The sequence below is a fragment of the Falco biarmicus genome, chromosome 20 (assembly GCF_023638135.1).
Source record: "Falco biarmicus isolate bFalBia1 chromosome 20, bFalBia1.pri, whole genome shotgun sequence".
NCBI classification, from domain to species: Eukaryota; Metazoa; Chordata; class Aves; order Falconiformes; family Falconidae; genus Falco; species Falco biarmicus.
The window spans coordinates 1,128,321-1,148,750 of record NC_079307.1 but is presented as its reverse complement, the minus strand read 5'-3'; the positions used below and the strand labels follow the sequence as shown (position 1 = coordinate 1,148,750).

The 20,430-nt window shown below is 41.4% G+C and overlaps 1 protein-coding gene across 4 annotated transcripts in view; it reads left to right on the top strand.

Annotated features, from left to right (window-relative positions):
• The window catches only part of ARHGAP32 (Rho GTPase activating protein 32), a 258,191-nt gene that overhangs the window by 96,932 nt on the left and 140,829 nt on the right, over positions 1 to 20,430 (top strand). For all 4 annotated transcript variants that reach the window (XM_056322830.1, XM_056322827.1, XM_056322828.1 and 1 more), the window contains one exon: positions 5,285 to 5,393. In XM_056322830.1, the coding sequence (XP_056178805.1) occupies positions 5,286 to 5,393 (108 nt within the window). In that variant the 5' untranslated portion in view covers position 5,285. The remainder of the gene's footprint in view (positions 1 to 5,284; positions 5,394 to 20,430) is intronic.

Below are 20,430 nucleotides of genomic sequence, written 5' to 3'. Positions count from 1 at the left end.
GGAGGATGAGCCGAGTGGATGTACAGTTCCCTGCACATTGCATTTGCGAGCGATGCAAAGAGTGATCTGCAGTTCCTTCTTCAGTGCCCTGGTAAAGGCTGTGTTATTTTGGCCTTCTGTGCAAATTATTTGAGCGACATAAATACCAGTTATCATCAGACGCTGTTTGAAGCCTGTTGGTTTTCAGTAAAGATTTGTGTCAGCACGGGCCTTACTTAAACTTGGCTTTTTGGCTAATGTTTATATCTCAGGAAACACCAGTTTCTGTGGAGCCCTAAATCCTGTTGAATCGTTGATTGTATAGGGCAGAGCTGTGCTTTTACATTGGCTGAGAAATCTCCAGGCATGACAACAGTGTCATATAAATAATAAATAAACTAATAAATCAGTTATCATCGGCTCTCACCTCTTAAATTGAGGTCAGAAGGAAAAGTGATCTGTGGGAGAAGCAGCAAGGGAAGCTGAAATGCCTGATGTCCCCATGGGGGAGCACAATCTAAAGATCGCACTTGGCATTTAATTTTAAAAATATATAGCCAGTCTAAAATGAGTATCTGTCAAGGAGACAATTAACTATCTGATATGAGGAGTCTGACATTCAAAATGCTTCATGCTTCCATGCTGGCACGTGGCTTTCAGACCATCAGGCACCTCTGGAAGTAATTTGTCAGCACCCTCGTGTTCTCCCAGAGGAGAGCTATTAATTGCCGTGTCATCAGCATCCAGATTACATCAAAGTCCGTGACAATTCTGTTACTCGTACCGCTGTGGTCTACCACTGGGACGTGGGACGTGCCAGAGAACCTAAGTAAGGGGAACAAACATTCTGGTGGGAATCCCACAGTGTTTTACAAGTTTCTGTTCTGTCTCTTCCCCAGTTTTAAGGAGCTCTTTCCATAAACCTGCTTTTTACGATTCTTTCTCTCTTGTGCAAACAGAAGTGTGGAAGCACATCAGGTTTGTGGATGTGAGACTCCTTCAAACCCGTAGGGAAAGTTATTACCTAGTGGAAGTTGTATTTAATATTTACAATATTATAAACAAACAGTAACTCTAGAGTTTACGGATATCAAGCTTAATATTAGTTTAATTATCGTATAAAGCACCTGTACTTACGTATTCTAGGAGTATTATGTACTTCTGCCTTGCGAGGCATTGCAGTATATACTCCTGAGCGTGTGCAGGTAGGACTTGATGCTCGAGAACGTGGGACCGCAGGGGAGCCTGGTCAGGAGAACAGCACCGAAGTGTTTTAATTCCTGATAAGCAGATACGGAAATACCACAAATTGTGGGACCAGCAAGATGGATTTGAGAAGGTGGAAAAGGGCATTGGATGTTTCCTTGATACAACTGTATCAGGTACAAATGTACACGCTCTGACTTGAAGTTCATCGACTTGAAACTCATCAACTTGACCTACCGGAGAACTTTAAAGACTGGGTGTGAATGTGGGCTGTGGCTTTTGTGAAACGTCCTGTAAACATTTGTTCCAGTACATTTGGTTCTCAATTTACAATGAAGAAGGATTCATTTATCTGAAGAGAGATTGCTTAATGGCCTCTATACAGCCAGAACTTTTATTAATATAATGGTGTCAGATTTCATTTGAAGGGCATTCAGAGCTGCTAAGCAGTTGAAGAAATGGCATTTTAAATAAAATTGAATTTCTGTTCTTATATGGCTAGCATTAAATTCTGTAGTGGATTTCCAATCATTTACAACTCCCATGAAATAGCCAAATGTAGGCTTTCTAGAACACAACAGCTTCTTTAATTTGTTTGGCTGTTAATGTTTACAAAATGTACGTGTCAGTGTTTTCTATAAATGCTAGTGGGACTGTAGGTATTTTCCCCTCCCGTGAAAAAGAATGCATGGCAGAAACCAGGTAATTAGTCCTGGTATGGCATGACATGCGTGGTGAATCAGACATATGTATGTTGTGCTATTTATTCGCTCTATAAATTAAAATAATGACAAACACGCATAATGCGCATGCATATAAAGATGCGTGCATATGATTATACCTATGTGTAATATTTCAAGCTTGTCTTGGGGTGAGGCCAGGAAAAATCACCATGTCTGACTGCTAGGAAAGCTCCTTCCCCCAGCTGTGTGGCTCGAAGGTTTTACATGCCCAGGGGACATCTTCTTTGATGATCCTCTCAGTGACTGCAAGCAGACTGGCTCTTTCCCAGTTTACACCATCATCGGATTCTCATTTAGGGGCTTATAATGGGGCTCCCAACAAAATACAGGACTGCGTCCTTGAAAGTGAATGGCTGAGTTCCTGCAGAAAGTCCAGAAGTCGAGGGTGCGCGAAGAAATAATGCTTGGAAGTGTTGTTGCAGAAGGATGCCTGTCCTCTGAGTCTTTTCATGACGGCTTTCCAGGGACCTTCAGCTTCAGTTTCATTCTCTGTGTCATCCTTGAGGACACAGTAAAGTCTGTTCAAATTGTGTAAAAAGGGGAGTGTCTTGAGTAGCTGCTTTTCTTCCTCTGCTTTCCCCTTTCTGGCCCGTATTTCATTGCTGCTAATTCACAAAAGTTATTTTCCTTCCTCCCCATCAGGGAGAGGGAGGAAAAAGCCACTAAACTTAACATATAAGGGACTCCTATTACCTGTAGCATCTTCAGCCTTCCTTGGTCTTGTGTCTCAGATGGCATGGAATTAAATAGTTACTATTAAAGATTAATAAGGGTTCACAGATGGTTATCAAGTGTTCATAATTGTGTTGGAGAGAACATTGATATTTGAAGCGTCTTCCCAGGGGTAACTGAAATAATGTCACTATAACCAGGCTGAGCAGAGTTTGTGTAATACATACAGTGTGTTTGCGTACATCCATTTTATAATCTTCATTACCGATCTCTGCCCTCTCCTGTGTTGTAGGTTCTCTGTGGCAAACTTTCTAGAAAGTAGTGCCCGTCTTGCGCTGAACCTAAATGGCTTCTCAGGGACTTTGTGTGAACACAGGTCAGTAGTTTTGAAGAGACTTAGTCAAATCTTGGGAACGTCACCTGATGGCAGCAGGAGCTGTGTCCTTGGGCAGCCCTGTGTTACTGCAACATTAGAGACGCACAGAGTATTTCCTTCTCAAAAGGAAGCCAAATTTCTGATGACAAATCCAGGAGCAGTTGCCATAAGCTTGAGAAGTTGTGGAGTAAATTAATTTGTAACCCAAAGCGCTGGCAAAGCTGTAAATTCAATCTCATTATTTTAAAGTCTTTAAACGGAGAAAGCATGCATTTTGAAAAGCTGTTTGTTTTAACCATGGTGTAGAAAGGTGGATCTCGATCATGTTACACATCATTTTGTTCCATCACCCAGTGGTATTGGACTGGATGCTGTCTGACGGCACTGAGTGAAGCTGCTGTGGGGTGATTTCTTTAGAATCTTTTTGTACAACTGCAGTATTGCCAAACCCAAACATCTAGAAATTCTGAGGCAAGCCTTACTGAGCCTTTTTCAAAATCATGAGGTTGATTTAAAAAAATATAGATTGTTGTTGTTATTATTAGTGTTCTCATCATCGTTGTTGTTATTATTATTGTTATTATATTTAGTTTTTTCTCTTTTTTTTTTTTTTTTGAGTTGCATGATCTGATTTTCTCAGCAACCAGCGACTTTCAACATTTATTTTCAGTTAAAATAAGTGGCAAACTTATCATGTGGTGGAGCTGGGGTTGTGAGAAATAGGCCAAATCTTCTTTCTCTTGATATGCAAAGAAGGAGAAATGAAAGAGCTGCCACTTTTAGCATCAAATTTCCAGGTTTACAAAAATCAAATTCTTTTGAATTGCAATATGTTGGAAAGGTGTGAGTCTCCCATCTGAGCCGGCATTGCACCTCTGTGTTCTACACCATGGTATTTTCATGCAGATTTTTTTCCCTGATACATACAGCTTCCACCGTGTAGGTGTACTTTCTCTTGCCTCATTAGGGACAGCCTACTTTCGATTGGGGATGTTTGCGATGCGAATGGCACGTGAAACCAGTTAGCAGCGTTAGCCTGAGGCATTGCGACTTCTGGTTTTCAGGCCCATATTCTCTGGGATGTGTTTTTTTTATTAGAGCAGAAATGTGATCACAAAGCTAGGTATAAAATTATATGGGATATAATTTTGCAACCTAGCCATGCTATTGCTGTGAGTGTTAATTACTTCATTCTTAACCCTCATGTAGAGTACAAAAGAGAGTTAAATGCTTTGGCCCAGCCACTTAATGTTGTCGCATCAAACCGCATGCAGAGATTTCAGAACTTCAAATCTTGGATCTGAAGTAAAGGAGTTTCCTTAAACTGCTTTCACCAAGTTGTTTTAATCGAACGGGACATAAATCAGCATAGCCAACATTCAGCGAAACCAGCCCTGCTTTTCGGTTCGCGTGTATGCACTGTCGATTATCAAAATCGTTATCCTAAATAGATAAATGGTGATCTATTAATGAAATAAAAGCCTGCCCGAATCTCATATATAATGAAACCAGAACGGATAAGACGATTTCAACTGGCCTTTGGTAATTCAGTTCTGCACCCTAATCTCCACAAAGACACGCTGATGTGGCCTGCAGGTGCGGTATGGAACAGCTCCCTGGCTGTAGCAGCAACGTTGTCATAAGGATAGACTGAGAAGCTTTTATTAATACTTTTAAAATTTTCATTTTGAGCTTCTGATCTCTCTGCAAGCTTGCAATGTTCTCACAGGGTGTTGGAAAGATGGCTCCTTATCTGAACAAAGGTTTACCTTGATAAAATGAGACTGATTTGAGAGCATCCCCGCAGAGTTGGGGTGGTTGGAGGTGCTCACCCTTCAGACAGGATTAGTAAGAACGATGAGAGCTGATGGTTCAGGCCTGCGGATGTGAATTCAGGCTAAAATACAGAAACCGCTGTCTCAGTTCTAGGCAAAACATGCAGTGACAACTGAGGAAACAAATGTGTGCATTTCTTCTTACAAGGCTAATGTTGTTTGCCTAGGCGATAGAAGCAATTTTTCCGAAATGGACTGAAAATTGCTCCTCTGCATTTTTCTGTTTTAAGACTTGCAGTTGCGTGGTGATTAAACAAAATTATCCATTCATTGGTTAGGAAGTGCAGGTTTCTCTCCACAAGGTTTACACTCCTGTCCCGCTTGTATGATGAAGTATGAGAAACTTAGAAGTCTGTAAGATTTCTGCATTTGTATTGTTGTATGGGCCACATAACTGAGCACCATAGCAGACAGTATGTGGAAGTACCGAGAAATTGCCGTTGAGTATCAAACCTCTCTGTCCTCTTTTCCAGAATGATGAAGTCCTCTGTGCATACTGAAGAAGATGACTTTGTGCCAGAGCTTCAGAGAAGCATCCATCCCAGAGAGAGGCCAGACTGGGAGGAGACTCTCAGCGCTATGGTAAAACACCTTGTTGTGTTTTCTGCATGCATTATTTTCGCTTCGGAGCAATCTGCTCATATATTCTAGTTATGCATTGATTTATGCTCCCCGAGTTTCAGATTTGTAAGTGGATTGCATAGTACTTTCAATGAGACCAAAATACTTTCCTTCCTCTGGCAGTTTGTCAAGGAGAGAGAGAAGGAGCATGCATAACGCTTCTGCCCTATTAATATGTGCCCCAAAGCAGGTCTAGTAACCAATTAAAAGGTCCATAATGTCACAACGATTTTCAGTCTGCGTTAACCTCTTTTTCAGCAAGATTCTTGAGCACGAAGGGAACTTCTTGTAAAAACATGCTCTTTGAAGCATGCAGCATTGTGGAAGAATAATATTTTTAGCAAAATGCTTGCTAAGTCTACAGAAATAAAACCTCAGCCTGAAAGCTAACCTACCATCAAGAGGGAGCAGAACTGCAGAAAAGCAACTGCAAAGGTGCTGTTCTCATGCATACAGAAGCCACTACAAGAGGGCAGTGGGCCACAGACAACTGTATTACCTTGATATGTTTATTTTCTTTTTAAATAAGTGAGTAAAGTACCTGCAGTTCCACTTTACCAACTCCCTCTAGCATTTGTTGAGTTTGGAAGGTCAGATGTTACTTTATTAACAGCCAAATAGGGCAATCTGATTTTTTTTACCTTGCCTCACAGAAGCTTGACCTGCCTTGTTTCAGTGTAGGAGGGTCTGGAAGCTGTATCTTGCTTGTTATTTTCAGATTTTTCTAAATTGCCTCATTAGCATACTAAACTGAAGAGGAAATTGCCTTCTGCCACAGACCTTGGGTAGGGGGGAAGGTTAGTGTTTTCCAGGATGGCAGTGATGCTCTAGAGGGACGGGCATTCCAGCAGCATGGCAAAGATTACTTACTGTGATGTGGCACCACTGACAGTTTTTCCCTCTCAGTGGATCATGCAGCAGGGCTTGAGCCTGGAAAAGCCATATGTTCTCTGCTCCTGGACTGCCAGCAGCGCAGCAGCAGCAGCATGAGAGGTGGACTAGATTTAGCTGTACTGCAGGACAGTCAGGTTCATCTGATGTATGGGGCTGAGGGGTACTCATCCCAGCGGATTATTGGAGGTTTAAAGCACCATTAATATCTAGCTGGGTCATGTGAAGCAGGTTTTGGATTAACTGTTCTTTATATGATGTTCAGAAGATGTGTAGGTAGTAAACTCCCTACAAGCCAGGCATTTATTTTAATTTTAAACAGAGGAACAAAGCTAAGTACTGTTTTACTCTTTTAAAAACATCATCTAATCCCATGTAATACAATGGTAATATTTTGCTCCACACTTTTTTTCAAGCCAAAAAACCCAAACCAAGGCATAGGCTTGACCAGCGTTTTTGTCTGCTGGTATTTTCTGTGATTATTACTCTGCTTGACTCCTTGCTTATCCGCAGTTAATTTTGACTTTTTGCAATTGTCACTTCCTAAGTATGTTTTTTCTCCTATGTGGATATTTTTTCCTTCTCTCCGCCTCGGCCAGCAGTTCATGCTGGTGCCGCCCGTTTGAGAGCGCTGCCTGTTCTAATCAGCGTTATTCAGCCAGCGGTGCGTGCTCCCAGCCTCGGCGCACGGTGCTGCTTAACACCCTGCAGCCGGGAGCCTTGTGTAAATCACTGCCTGCCACTGTGCTGTCTGTAACCTCAAGGTGTGTTTCAGGAATGTGAGTGTAATTCAGTCTCTCCACCTGTAACACAAGTTAGCTGGCATAGCTCATTTGTCATTGTTTTTCGTTCGGTTTTTTTGCATTGTTGATTTACAGTGAAGGAAAGGTTCGTCTGTTCTGGCTCGATACTTTCCTTGTTCTCATCCAGGCTGTTGCGCTCATGGATGTTGTTCAGTATTCAGCTCTATACTGCAGCCTGCGCATACGCATAATGTTCCTCTCACTGTGCTATTAATTCACTTTTTAGAACACGTCCTCTTGTGCAGCTCTACGCCGGCAATATAAAAACTGAACAGTCCAGGTGGCTATAAAAAAAGAGATTTAGAGGATGATAAACAAGAAAATTCACGTCTAAGATTTGCTGCACGACGATTTGGTATGATGAAGCACAGGGCTGCATGTAAAGCTACTGCACCTGTATCTATAGCGGCTTGGATTTGTGCTTACAGCATTTTGACCTCTTGGTCCTCTGAAGGCATTGTAGATGGGTAGAAAAACCTCACTTGCTCATGTTTGCCATGTTGAGTGAATCAGATTTTCACTTTCAACCTCTGCCTTATGTCCAGTCTGAAGGTACTATTTACAAGATGTAAATATTTACAGAACAGTGTTCAGCACTGGTACTTTCTATTCTCTGTTTAGCCAGTGCATCTACTATATTCTTGATCATTTTTCTTGATCATTTAAAACCCGAGATTTTTTTCCTTGCTCTTTTCCTTCATTTTGCATTTTTAGCAGCCTCTGGTTTAGCCTTTGCCCAGAGCACGCTCCTTACATGGTATGTGAGTTTCTCCTAGTGGCATAATACATTTAATTTTTCGTTAGCAGTTAAGTTGCAGACTTCAGGTTTTGTTGTTGCTTGCTTTGTCAGCCTGTGGGGAAGGGAGGCTGCCAGGGGCTGGGAGAAGTCGGATGTAGCTGTGCTGTTTTCTCCTCTCCATTGCTTCCTGTGGCAGGCAGCTGGAGACCCCACGGGGTGCGAGGCTTTGTCACTTTACATGAATTTCACGTTCTGCCAGGTGAGCAAATGCTGAGACTAGCGACACTATGGAGAGCTTGGGAGACTCCGCTACAGTTGACAGACCGGTGACGCTCATTCATTTGTCTCCTGAACTTTGCTGTTGTACATGTTTTTGTACTTTGGGAAAAGGTGATTTATGCGTTCACAGTTAGATGAACGTATACAAGTCCCTACTCCGCTGCTTCCCTTTTATCCGCAATATATTTTGAAGTGCTTATTATTAATTTATGTAAGTGCTTTGTTTGCAGAGTTTTTTCTTAACAAGAAGTAAACTAAAGGTCTTTCTAAATGTAGGGAGGTTGAATGACTTCCTATACTGTTAAATATAAGGTAGGGCAGAAACTCCACTTTCAATATTTCTGCCGTTGCCAGCTTATTCTGGGCACTCAGTAGCTTTAGTCCCTTTTTTGATACTATTTTTATCATCTATACATGTATTATTTGTACTTTCACCTACTTCTTAAAACTGCTTGTTTCTTGTTTGTGGTTTAGCAGAAAGGCAGATGATTTTGTATTGGAGACCTGGTTTGCCTGGGCACTTCTGGTGGATCTGGAAACCTCGTAGTAGTTACGAAATCCAGCGTTGTGGATTTTGAGAACCAGGCTGAGTGAGATGCAACACTAGGTGGACAGACTTGACCGGAGTTAGATAATAAGACAGCTGCCTGGGTAGTCCTCAAGGACTGCTATATTTTGTATTCCCCCCCTGACTCATGTTCTGTATTTTTAGAATTTGATCATATTAGATACACTGTTTTTCTCACTGCTTCAGCCTCCTATTCCCACCGCGCGGCTGGCCTGCTGGGTAACCTTCGCACATGCCCGTTTTTTCTTTCTCTGCTCCAGTTTGGAAAATGCAGTTAACGATACTGACTTTCTTTGGAGAACACTTCTGAGTTCTAGGGAGGAAACACGGTATTTGAGCCAAGTGATATTGCTGTATATGGATTTTCTAACATTTCTCTGAGGTAGTAATGTTATTTTAAAGGAAAGGAGTATCTTTTCCTTGTAAGGTCCTGAAGAGTGCTCTGTGTCTGTTACAAGAAATGAAGCTGTGAAAGAGCCTCTATATAATATTTCTCATACAAGCCTATAAAACGGTTGTTCTCAGCTTGTCATCAACTGTGGCATAAATTGATATCTGTGCTTAATATTACGTTTCCCTTATGTTACTGACCATCTGACTGACCAAAGCTGCAGGGCTTTCAGAGCAGTGTGCTCGCAGCCTCTCTCCGCAGCAGGCTGCTGTGCTTACAGACATGCACGCGTGCTCTATCCCTGTTGCCTTTTTTCTTCCATTTGTCTGAATTTTGTGGGGAAGCAGGATTAAAACAGTGAGATCAATGTAAAAATCTTTGTTTATGCACCCTGCTGAAAGATGCCACCTGAAACGACATTAAGCTCATAGGCACTGGAGATAAGTGATATACTCACTCCAAAGCTAGAAATAGGATTTCTTTTGTGTGTATATATATGTATTTCTGAAAAGGTCATTTTTTCTGCAGCGTCTGCCACCTCTTTCAGCTTTGGAAGCTTTTAGAAATGAGGCCCTAAAGCTGTGGTAGGTTTCTTTACTGTGAGATTTTTTTTTTCCGTAGTACCCTGAGCACAAGAATACAGGTGATCATCCTGACACCTGGTCACATCTGCAGGGATTCATTCATGAGTAGATCATGGCTGGATGCGACCGAGAGTTCTTCACCTGGAGGAAATCAGCCTTTCCCACCCTAGTACACCTCTGAACTGTTGCTTTTGGGATCTAGAAGTGTGATTACCCATAATGAGGTTATTGAGATGATAGCCGTAGTATTCCCAAGGGTTACTAGTTTATAGCTAGGTTGCCTAGCAAAGGTGTGATGTGGAAACCTCTAAATTACTGATGGGAAACCATCAGGCAACCTTGAATTTGGCAAATGCATAACGGAACAAGAAGGCAGGCTGTTGGCAGTTGGGACATATTATCCTTTTCGGCTATGCAGGTGGAATTTTCTTAGGCAAAGTGGAAGCGTACAAATGTTTTAGATGGGCACAGGTGTTAGACCCTGTCCTCTGAAGTCCCTGGAGTAATCTTAGTTCTTCTATCAGGTGGATTTCGCGATCTCTAGTTTTTTCAGCATTTGAGACTAGATAAGGCACGGTACCATGGCTTGTGAAGGTAATAAAGGCTCTTTAATGAGACCTCAATATATCACTCTGTTAAATCTGGGACATGGCTGAGGAGAAAACTATTTTTAAATGCAATTTATAAAAGCGTGTAGACATTAGTGAATTGTAAAGGTTTAAAGAAAGATTTCACTCTCCTTAGTGCAGGGCTTGTTTCGCATTCCTTGTAAAGCACATAGCCCAGTGCTGCCACAGATCTTGATTGTGGCTTCTGCAAGAACAGGTGCAAAAAATAGGAGTATGTAGGGTTTCATTTTAAATTATTTTTGTTTGATGGGTTGTGTTTTAATTCAAAAAAACATTGGTCATGCTTCTGAGTATGTCAGTCCTGACCCAAGCTAACATGAACACTTCCAGGAACTGAAATTATCTCATTTCAGCAACTGAGATATAGAGATATAATATCCTTTAATGTGTAAAGATTGACATTTGGATTTTTTGTTCCTGTGGCTTACGGCTCTTAGTGCTTTGTATGCATATGACCCGACATCAGAGTTACAGTATCTCATTGTGAGCTCTTAAGTAATTGTGCTGACAGTTTTGTTAGAGTGATCCTGTTTTCAGATGGGTTATATGCATCTGAACGTCTATACATTATAGACTTATTTAGGGAAAAGAAGAGTGCTTTTGAGCTCTGAATGCCTACCTGCAGGTTCTTTTTACAAGTCCAAAGTTTTAAGCTCTCAAGTGCAAGGGAAAGTTTTAGTTGATAGGTAGCAGAAATTCTAGGGTTTTTTTCTGGTTTTTGAACTACTCGGACAATTCAGTGTAAACAGACTTTAGATATTTCTTCACCTAGATGCTCCAGCAGCTGGCTCTTGGCTCTAAGCCTTAACAACCATTGCATTTCTTAAGTCCTATGGAAAATGTTACCTTTGAAGTTTGGAGGTTAGTTTTGTGCTGAGGAAGGCTGTCAGTCTTTGGACTAGCCTGGGTTCGTAAGTCTGCAGTCACTCTTGCAGAAGCTGTGGCATGGCTTCTCTGTCCAGCAATCAGCAGCATTTTAATGTGAATTGCTGCAGTTTCCGCTGTGGAGCAGATGGGTCACAGGGCGCCATTGGTAACAAAGATAACGATGGGACAGAAATGGAATTTCGGATAGTGTGGACAATATAGGCGTTGATAGGAGACTAATGTTCCACACAGCGCACCAAGCAGTCATCGGACTTTAGTAATATTTTGGTCAAAACAGTTCTGGTCTGGCATTACACATAATTTTTAACATATATTTTATTTTCAATTCACATAACTTGTTTTCCTTGTTACTGCTGCATGAATTAAGTATTTTTTTCCCTTGTTAAGCTTTTGGCAAGGTATTACATTGTTGTATAAAGTTCTTTCTCTCCCTCTCCCGCTTGGTTAGAGAGTCATTTTTATTTCACAGACTAACTCCCAGCATGAAACTTGTCCCTGAGAATCTTTGAAAATTGGGACAATCACTTAATTGGCACGTTGGCTTCCATTTGGGTTTGCCAATTAAATGAGTTCAATTAAACCAGAATAGATACTGTATTTTTGGCAGTAAGTATTAATTTATATATTAATTTCGTTTTCATTGATGATGCTATAGAAGCAATTGTTTCTAGTTGCATTTACTGTCTTTACAGTGTAGGCAGTCTTACAGTACCGTGTTGATCCAGGAGAAGAGAATTTCTGTTTTAAAATCAGTGTATATGCAAGATTTAGCAAAGAAGGAATGGTTTAGAATTTTCTAAGGCTGGAACAGTAAAGTTTGTTGTTCACCATGATCACCGGTTTTAACGCACCCTGATTTTGCATTTTGCATATCTTACCTATTTCAAAGTGAATCTGATGCACATCAGTAAATGCAGCGTCTTGCTAAGTGAAATGTTTGGGTCATGTATTTACATTTACTTCTGTTATGGTCATCGAGGATAACAGCAATTAAAAAGACAAAGATTTTTGAGTGCTCCCAGTAGCTCCCTGCCAGATTACAGAAGTGTAGGTAGGCATCACATGCATTGTACATCAGGCACTCAAACCTGGGTTTTACTAAGGCCTTGGGGAGCCTGAGTGCCCCTGTTTATCATACCGTGAGTAAACCACTGGGCTCAGGGGTGTATGTGATGTCAGTAGCAGCTGTGTGGCACTTGCTTCGTCCGGGAATGACCAGTCTGAATTTCTTGTGTTTTAGGTTATAGAATTTCCCGGTCCATTTCAGACAGTTCCATATCCCAGTATCTTTTATAGCTGTCACCCAGGGCTCAGACAATCCGCCTGCTGGTGGCAGCACGGTGATGCTGTTCTGGTGGCAGGATGGTGCTGGCAATGCTCTTGCAATTAGCCCAGGTTATTCACTATTGGAAGTTCTGAGAGGCAGTATGAGGTGAGCTCTGAAGGCAGGGTTATGTTGTCATGACCCTCCACCTCTTTTCCTCCCACCCTATTCCAGAGATGGTCTCTTTTTATGATGTTTTGTTGTCCTAAGAAATGCCACGATTGTTTGAAATGTACTTATTTGGGAGATAAAACTTATAATTCATTTATCTGTCAATCGCTTATCTCTGTTCCCAGCTGCTTAAAAATAAGATGGAGCATCCAGGGAAAGAAAGGACTCTCTTATTTATAAGTGGTTGGTTTGGGATTTTTTTAAAATCAATGTTAATTGCTTCTTAGTTACCATAACACAAAAAAAGGATGGAATAATTTTTGAAGCACTGTCAGTAGTTTACTCATCTATCCCCTTCCATTCCCCACCCCTAAGTTAACCCCAAGAGACAAACAAAGTTTGTCAGAATATATTGTCTTGCTGAAGGCTGTAGGCATTATTTTTACAAGGATTCAACCTTTGTAATTATAAGGTGATGAATTGTTGCCTGAAAATGTTGGTAATTTGTAGCCCAATTTTTTTTTATTTATTATTTAAAATATTCCTACAGTTCTGCCTTGCTACATTTATGTTGGTCACTGCTGTGCCAGTGTAGGTCTGCATGATGCTTGTTTATATTTGATCAAATGCTGTGGTTACTAGGGCAGAGATGATGCTGATGGCAAAACCCAATGTTTTTGTCTTAAGACTTCATCTTTGCTTTAGGGTTGTTCCATGAAAATTTGTGATGAATGCTGTAGGGGCTTGCTACAAGTGCTTTTTCCGAGTAAGGTTTTAAATTGTTTCTCACCCTAGAAGGTACTGTGTCTCATTTTCTTCAGCTAGCGTAGGATCCATAGGATTGTGACTGTGACCTGATGATGCGAGGATGTCTGACCTCCTATGAGTATCAGGGTTGGTTTGCATGGTTTCAGACTGAAAATCACTGCTGTCCTCTAGAACATCGGCAAGGTTATCGACTCCATGTTATCTGCGCAGGACTGGATGTGTCTTCTGGGGATTCAAAGTACGCCGGGCTTCTCTATTGCAGGAATCTACTTTAAGAAGTTTCTGACTTTGATTATTCCTTCCCACTTGCCATGCTTCAGAGGACTGTTTCAGGGCAGTTACGGTGAGAGAGTTTCTGGGATGCAGAGTTGAGAAGTGTATCGCTGAGCTGATCTCATTCAAAAATGATCCCCCAAAAGAACTTCAGCTTTCCTTTCTTTTTCAAGCTGGATTGTTTCAGGGACTTGCACTGCAGCCACTAAAACAGTTGCAGCTGCAGCGCCGGGAAGTAGGAGAGAGTAGCCTGGGGTGGAAGGACTGGGGTGGGAGTTTAAAAAATTGACTTTACCTCTTCAAGCCAGGCTATCATGAAACTATGCCCTCGGGCTAACAGTGCTGCTGATGCGCCTTCTGCTTCCAAGAGTGGAAAAGAAGTTTTAGGGTCTGCGTGTTCTTGATTTGCTCTGTGGCTTGTACTGCAAGCAAATATTTTCAGCTTGAAAACATCTGAAGTTTCTCTTTGGTATGGTTGCAGAATCCAAAGTTTTAACTGTTGATTCTTGCTTTGTGGCACAGCCTTTTTCTCCCTGTATTTGTATGTGGCTACCTGAGTGCCCTTGCTTTTCTTCGTCTGAGTAGATGGTCTAGTGTGTTACAGTTGCTTGCCTGTGTTGGAATGTAATTTTAATTGTTCTGGGGTTTTTTCTTTGTGCATACGGTTTTGGTTTTATGTCTCTGTTTTTTTCCTTAACTATTGACCTTCAGGGCAAAAAAATCCCTCAGTTTCAGCTAATAATTTTATGAATGCAAGAAAACTTCCTTAGAGGATAAAGATTCTCACCATCAGTTTCTGCAGCGTTCATGTTTTCGGTGATGCGGGGGAGAGGTTGTCCTTCACCTTCCCAGTTTTGCTGACCAGTAGCACAGAAGGACCTTTCTGCAGCTCTGGCAGCATGCATCGTGTCCTGTTCTGACTTCACCTGAGGGACATCAGCTCATTTCTGGGGAGCAGTGTCACCTCAGATTTGCCGACGTGTGCTTAACCTGGTTCAGAGAAGCAGCTCACGGAGGCTGAGCAGGGTTTTTGAAGGGTTGGTCAGGGAGCAGATTTAAGGAACCCTGCCCAGATATCGTGACCAGCAGCTGGAGGCTGCTCCATGGCTCAGCCAGAGCAGGGTGTGTGATCGCGGGCCAAGCCTTTTTCCCAGATAACACTTGAACTGACTTTTGTTCTGTTGTTCAGAAGTTTATGGACAGCTTATGGTATAAATTGCATGTTACAAGTAGACACATTCTTCACATTACTGTGTTATTATAAGGGTTTGGAAAATGAGTGTATCATGTATCGGATTTGTATTTTATGCCATTGGAAACAGCTCTTTATAAACAAAAAGCTGAGTCCAGGTTGGCTTCACATGCATAAATATAAATTAAGGTTAACTCTACTGACTCAGATATTGGAGTTAAATATCTGGCTGTTGTTTTTTCCCCCCTTCACAATCTTTCTTCTACTGCATTGGGAAAATTCTTTAGTTTCTAAGCTGATTTATACCTATAACATAACAGAACACTGTGATTTGCATAATCACTGACTGGCCAGAGTGGTATTTGCTAGTTTCAGGCTGAATTCATCTCTGTAGTTTTTTGTGATGAGAAATCTCTTTCTACCATAACAACCCAAAGCTCCACTTGTCCTTTTATAACTAAGGCATGATTAGGATCCCCTCCTCCCTCTGTGAAACAATAGACTGTAGAAATTGTGCATCAAACAGTGTCTGGGATTTTTAGGGTCTTTTTTTTTCAGCCAACAAGGAACTGGAATCGAAGTATTGTGCTCATTAGATGTTCTATTTTCTGTGGCTTTTTTCTTAAATTTATTTTGTAGGCTGTACAGAAGAAGGACTCTAACCCTGGCTGCCTTTCCCACGCGTATTGTATGTGGGATTTTTGTTCTTAAAGAAAGTACATTCCTTAGCCAGTATGCTATTATGTGAGGCTGTGTACTGTACCGCTGCAGCTCCCTGGGCTCGAGATCTTTGTGAATGGTAATAAGGCGATCTCGCTGCTGCTTCACTATAGCAATGTCAAATCCGAACATAAAGCTGTCAGGTAGTTTTCATGCTAATGTTGTCCTCAGCCGCTAACCATTCGTTTTTGCTTGGTGCATCCGTTTTTGTCTCTAGAACAAATGATAGCTATGAAAGAAAATACAAGTGTGGGACTGCTGAATAACCGCCATCCTTTGGGTGCGTTTGATTCATCTGCAGAGAGTCGGTGCAAGCCCCTGCATCTCTTTAAGCCTCACTTAGGAAATCTTGTCATGACATAAAATCAACCTGCTTTGCAGAGGTGGATTTTGGTCCCAGTGACAGGAATACTGCCGAAGTAGGTTCATACAGCTGCCAAGCTGCTTACGCTCCCTGCCTCGGATTCCGCTTACCAAATTAGTTGTTTTCCATGTGAGCTGGAGATGGTTTTCCCCACGTATCTGTGAGCTGGCGAACTTCATTTGAAAACACAGTAGATGAATAGTTAAGAATTTGTTCTTTGTTCGCTGCAGGCTGATCCTTCAAACTATGGTAAATGGATGCCCTGAACTAACTCCACTATAATGCTGTCTCAGGAATGAGAGGTTTCCCTTAATTTGCCAGCTCATGGCAATGCTTAAAAGTTTTTTTTCCCTTCTCTTATTTTTCCCCCCTTTGGAAGGGAAGAAGCTGGGAGTAGAAAAAACACATCCTGTGTGGTCTTCTGAAAGAGAAGAATTCGCTGTTAACCATGCCATGCAATAAGTACTGGCTAGAACAATTCAGCATTGACAGGGAATGTGGAAAATGATATTGAAAGCCCTAAACTCAAAAAATGATTCACATTAAAGTATCTTCTTTATTGAATGCAGATTTCTTAGGCATGGGATTGAGAATGTGCGTAGCCAGTACTCAGAGCTTCCCTACTGGAAGGACTTGTCATGTTTTCACTGGCTTTCCTCTATCACATTTCTCATTTAGCATGAGATTTTAAAGGCATCTCTGGCAGGGTAACTCTTTCCCCACATTCCCCCCAATCCCCGAGCTGAGGGCTAAATTAAAAAGCCAGTACAGCCTCTAATTACTCCAGCCGTTCTGGCCTTGAGCTATGCCTGGGCATAAGGCAGTTCGGAGAGGATGTTTCTTTTATCTTAGCGCCAGGGATCAAGATACTTGTGCTAGGTAAGGAGCTAAGTGATGACTTGAATTTATTATTATTTTTTTTTTTTTTTTAAATGTACTTTCACAAAATTGAAAAGGTTCAACTGTTTCTCATTCTGAAAAACATCTTTGTGCCTTTCTGTTGGATCTCAAAGCTGTCTCTTTGCACGCAGTGGCTTGGATTGCTGTAATTGGAGTATGCTGACCCTTTTGTGTTCTCAAAGGTAAAATTTATCAGATGCCTTGCTCCTTTCAGAGTGAGGGTGCGTAGCCAGCTTGTGCAAATATAGATGGGTACACAGGCCTCTTGGGTATGATGAGAACAGGAGCTTGTCCTTGGTCTGCAGCTTTGCATGCACTCTGGGCGGCTATTAAATGTGCCGGTGCTGCGCTCTGCTGCTCAGACCGTGGATAGCATGGATGTGAATTCTTGGGATGGTCCATTGGGAAATGCAGAGTTGGAGGGCAGGTGTTTATTTTTCACTTCTTCGGTAAATCTCCTGTAGTGTAACGAACAGATATTTTGTTTTAAGCTGAGATTGTTGGACCTGGATACATAAACCAGATGCAATTGCTTCTTCTTTTTAAATGTGTCCCAATATCTTAAAGCAGCTCTGAAAAATGTAGCTGAAATGTGTTAAAAGTGACACAGACGTCCTGTATGAAAATACTTTGGAAATTCATTTGCATCCAATAAATGAATTAATGGAAACCGGTGATATGAAGAACTTGGCAAATACTTAATTTCTGTCGTGTTGCCCCCATACCTCTGACGTTTTTGGATGAATGTTGTATCTTCCTCCATCAGTTACCGTATGTTTCTTCCATTCAAAAAAGTGACCCATCAATGGCCTTCCTGTGCTCAGGTACATTTTAATCCTTTTAGGGGTGGCACTTGGACAGATAAATGCGGCAGAATTAAACCTTTCATTTGTAGTTATTTGTAGTAGCTTGGACACAGTGACTTTGAGTTTAGTGAAAGCGTTTTTCCTTTGCTTCGTTGATTTCTTTATTCTGGAGAACCAGGATAGTTGTTAGAACATATAAAGTAAGAGTAGAGAGAGCTTTCTTTCCCTGGAGTATATTAGTGGCTGTGTAGTATGAAGCTGAGATGAACCATATTTTTTTTTTTCACTGTGCTTCAGGCTAGCTCTGCTACAGTAATTGGTGAAAGCAGGACAGTGCTGATGGAACCGTCATCTTTTACCTCGTAGCGGTCAGGGCATTTTTGTTGGGCAGTTTCTTTTTCATGCTGCAAAGTAAGCTCCGCGAAGAAGTTGATGCTGAGCCAGCTTTGCGTAACTAGTTGGTAGCCAAGATTTGGTGTAGCTGTCGATGCCCTTGTGCATAAACACCCACTTCAAATACTGAACTGTGTAAACTGCCCACTTCGGTTCATCCTCTCGCCCAGGTTGACTGTTAGTCACCACAGAATGATGGCTTTTACTGAAACAACAATTCTGTTTCCTGCTGTTCTTCAGTGAAGAAGTAAAACTCTTAACAAAGCCTGGTTTTTTTGAAAGCTCTGGAGGGTTTTATGGTGAGTTTTGGGGTTTTTCCTTTTTTTTTCTTTTTTTTTTTTTTTTTTTTCCCCATCCAAGAAAATCGAGGGGAAATGTAAAGGGAAGACTGTCATGGAAACCAACTAGCATTTTGAATCAGCTCTGCTGTTTTTAGAAAGAATCCAGAGCAATCTGCTCCCTCCAAACAGGTTTTGGTGAGAGAGCGAGGGTAGGAAGAGGCATTAATGTTACTGCCTGTCTAGTGGCTATTCTTGCTTTCTCTTAACCTTGAATTAAGAATAAATTTGCATCTTCAGAAACCCCACTTGTATTCAGTAGCATGGGTACTTGCTGACCTGTCATGCCTTGCATTGTATCTGTGCTGTTTATGGTGCCTCCTCAAGGGTTTTCTATAGTATTGTGGAAAACCAGTTTATCAGTTATAGGATTAGTGGAGCTTGGTGGGATTCCACGGTTTCTCTTCTTGTGTGTGCCAGTTTAAGTCTGGGGCAGTAGGAGGAGGGCTGTGGGGTTTGCATCAGTTTGATATTCTCACCTATCAAGGATACCAAGGTGGTAACTTTATCAGTGGACTTTTTTCTTCAATTTTACATATATTTTCAGATTGTGTTACATTTCTGGATATGAGAGAGGGGTTGACGTGTTTTCTGATAAATGCAATGAGACTTTTTAGGAGAAAATCCTTTCGTATTGTGCAGTGGAATAGTTAGACATATATTATTTCTGACTAAAGTTTTGTGTGCTAGAGAGCACAAAGCTGAAGTTTTCCAAATCATGTCTATGAATATAAAGACCAAAAATTTCCAACTTGGATGTTTAAAACTAGACACCCTGATCCATGAGAGCTCTCAGATTCCCAGGGAGTTTAGCTGCGACGCTTGAAAATGTGTTGCTTGTACAAATGATATAAGTGCCTCAGGGGTCCTCCTGGTAGCCACCAAGCAAACAGTGGCGATGATTTAAAAATGGAGTGACCGTCCATGGAGGGTGGGACAGACAGGCAGGCGGTCTCCCAAAATTGCTTAGAACAAATGTTTTGGTGGGATCTACCTGCCTCACAGCCGATGTAGGTATCTGTCATAAAATACTGAAGCTCTCAAATATTGTCCCAACTGCTGCTAACGTAAGCGTAGTCTTCAGTGAGCTGTAGGCAGAAGAACTTCTTAGTTCAGGGGAGACTGGGGAAGTGGCGCTGCTCAAAAAAGTCTTCTGCTGAAATGTAAGCGTACTGAGGATCCTGGTAAAGTCAACTGCCTGCATTCTGGATTGACTCCTAATTTGTTTACCAAGTTTCGGACCGAAGCAGATTGATGCTGTAGTGACATTAAGCTGTGAAAACTGGAAGAAACAATTTGCATAAACAGATTTGCTATGCAATTACTAGGTTTCCACAGAACAGTGATGCATAGAAAATAGGGAAGTGAGAAGCAACCGATGATGCTAGCTAGCTAATTTTCAGATGTAAATAATCCAACTGTTTCAAAATTATTTTAAAAATTAGATTACTGTGACGCAAAGCACAAAAGATGACAAATCTCATTTGGAGTGTTTCATTTGTACTTTGAGAGGAGGGTAATCTAGGGTGACGTTTTGCATGCCAGGTTTTGGATCAAAACAGGTACAAACTAGTGGTGCTTTTATGTAGCTGTGTATCTTTGGTTTAAATGGAAAGTAGTTGCAGTTTATTTTGGAGTAATATGGTTTCTAAAATTGTAATAACCTCCTTTTTTGCTTATCTATCTAATCACCAAGTTTTTTTGTGGTGTTACTGCCTCACGCTAAGTTTTTAGCTTGCACAAGATCACCATTCTGCCCTTTTTCATCAACTGTAGACTTACGAGAGGTTGTTGGTTTGTAGCACAGTCCAAAGAGCTCGGATCTAATTGGAAAAGCAACCGAAGTTAATTACTGTATTTCGTCTCATTGTAGTCCATTTAAATGAATACAAGCTGTTGGAAATGGGAGAGGCAGATATCTCCTTCCAGCAGGATTTGGACATAACTCAACTGTGAAAAAGAGGATAATACAACTTTTTCAAAGAGAGATGCTGGCATTTAAGTCTCCTGGAGGTGTGAGTTTTGCCTACGCCGCTT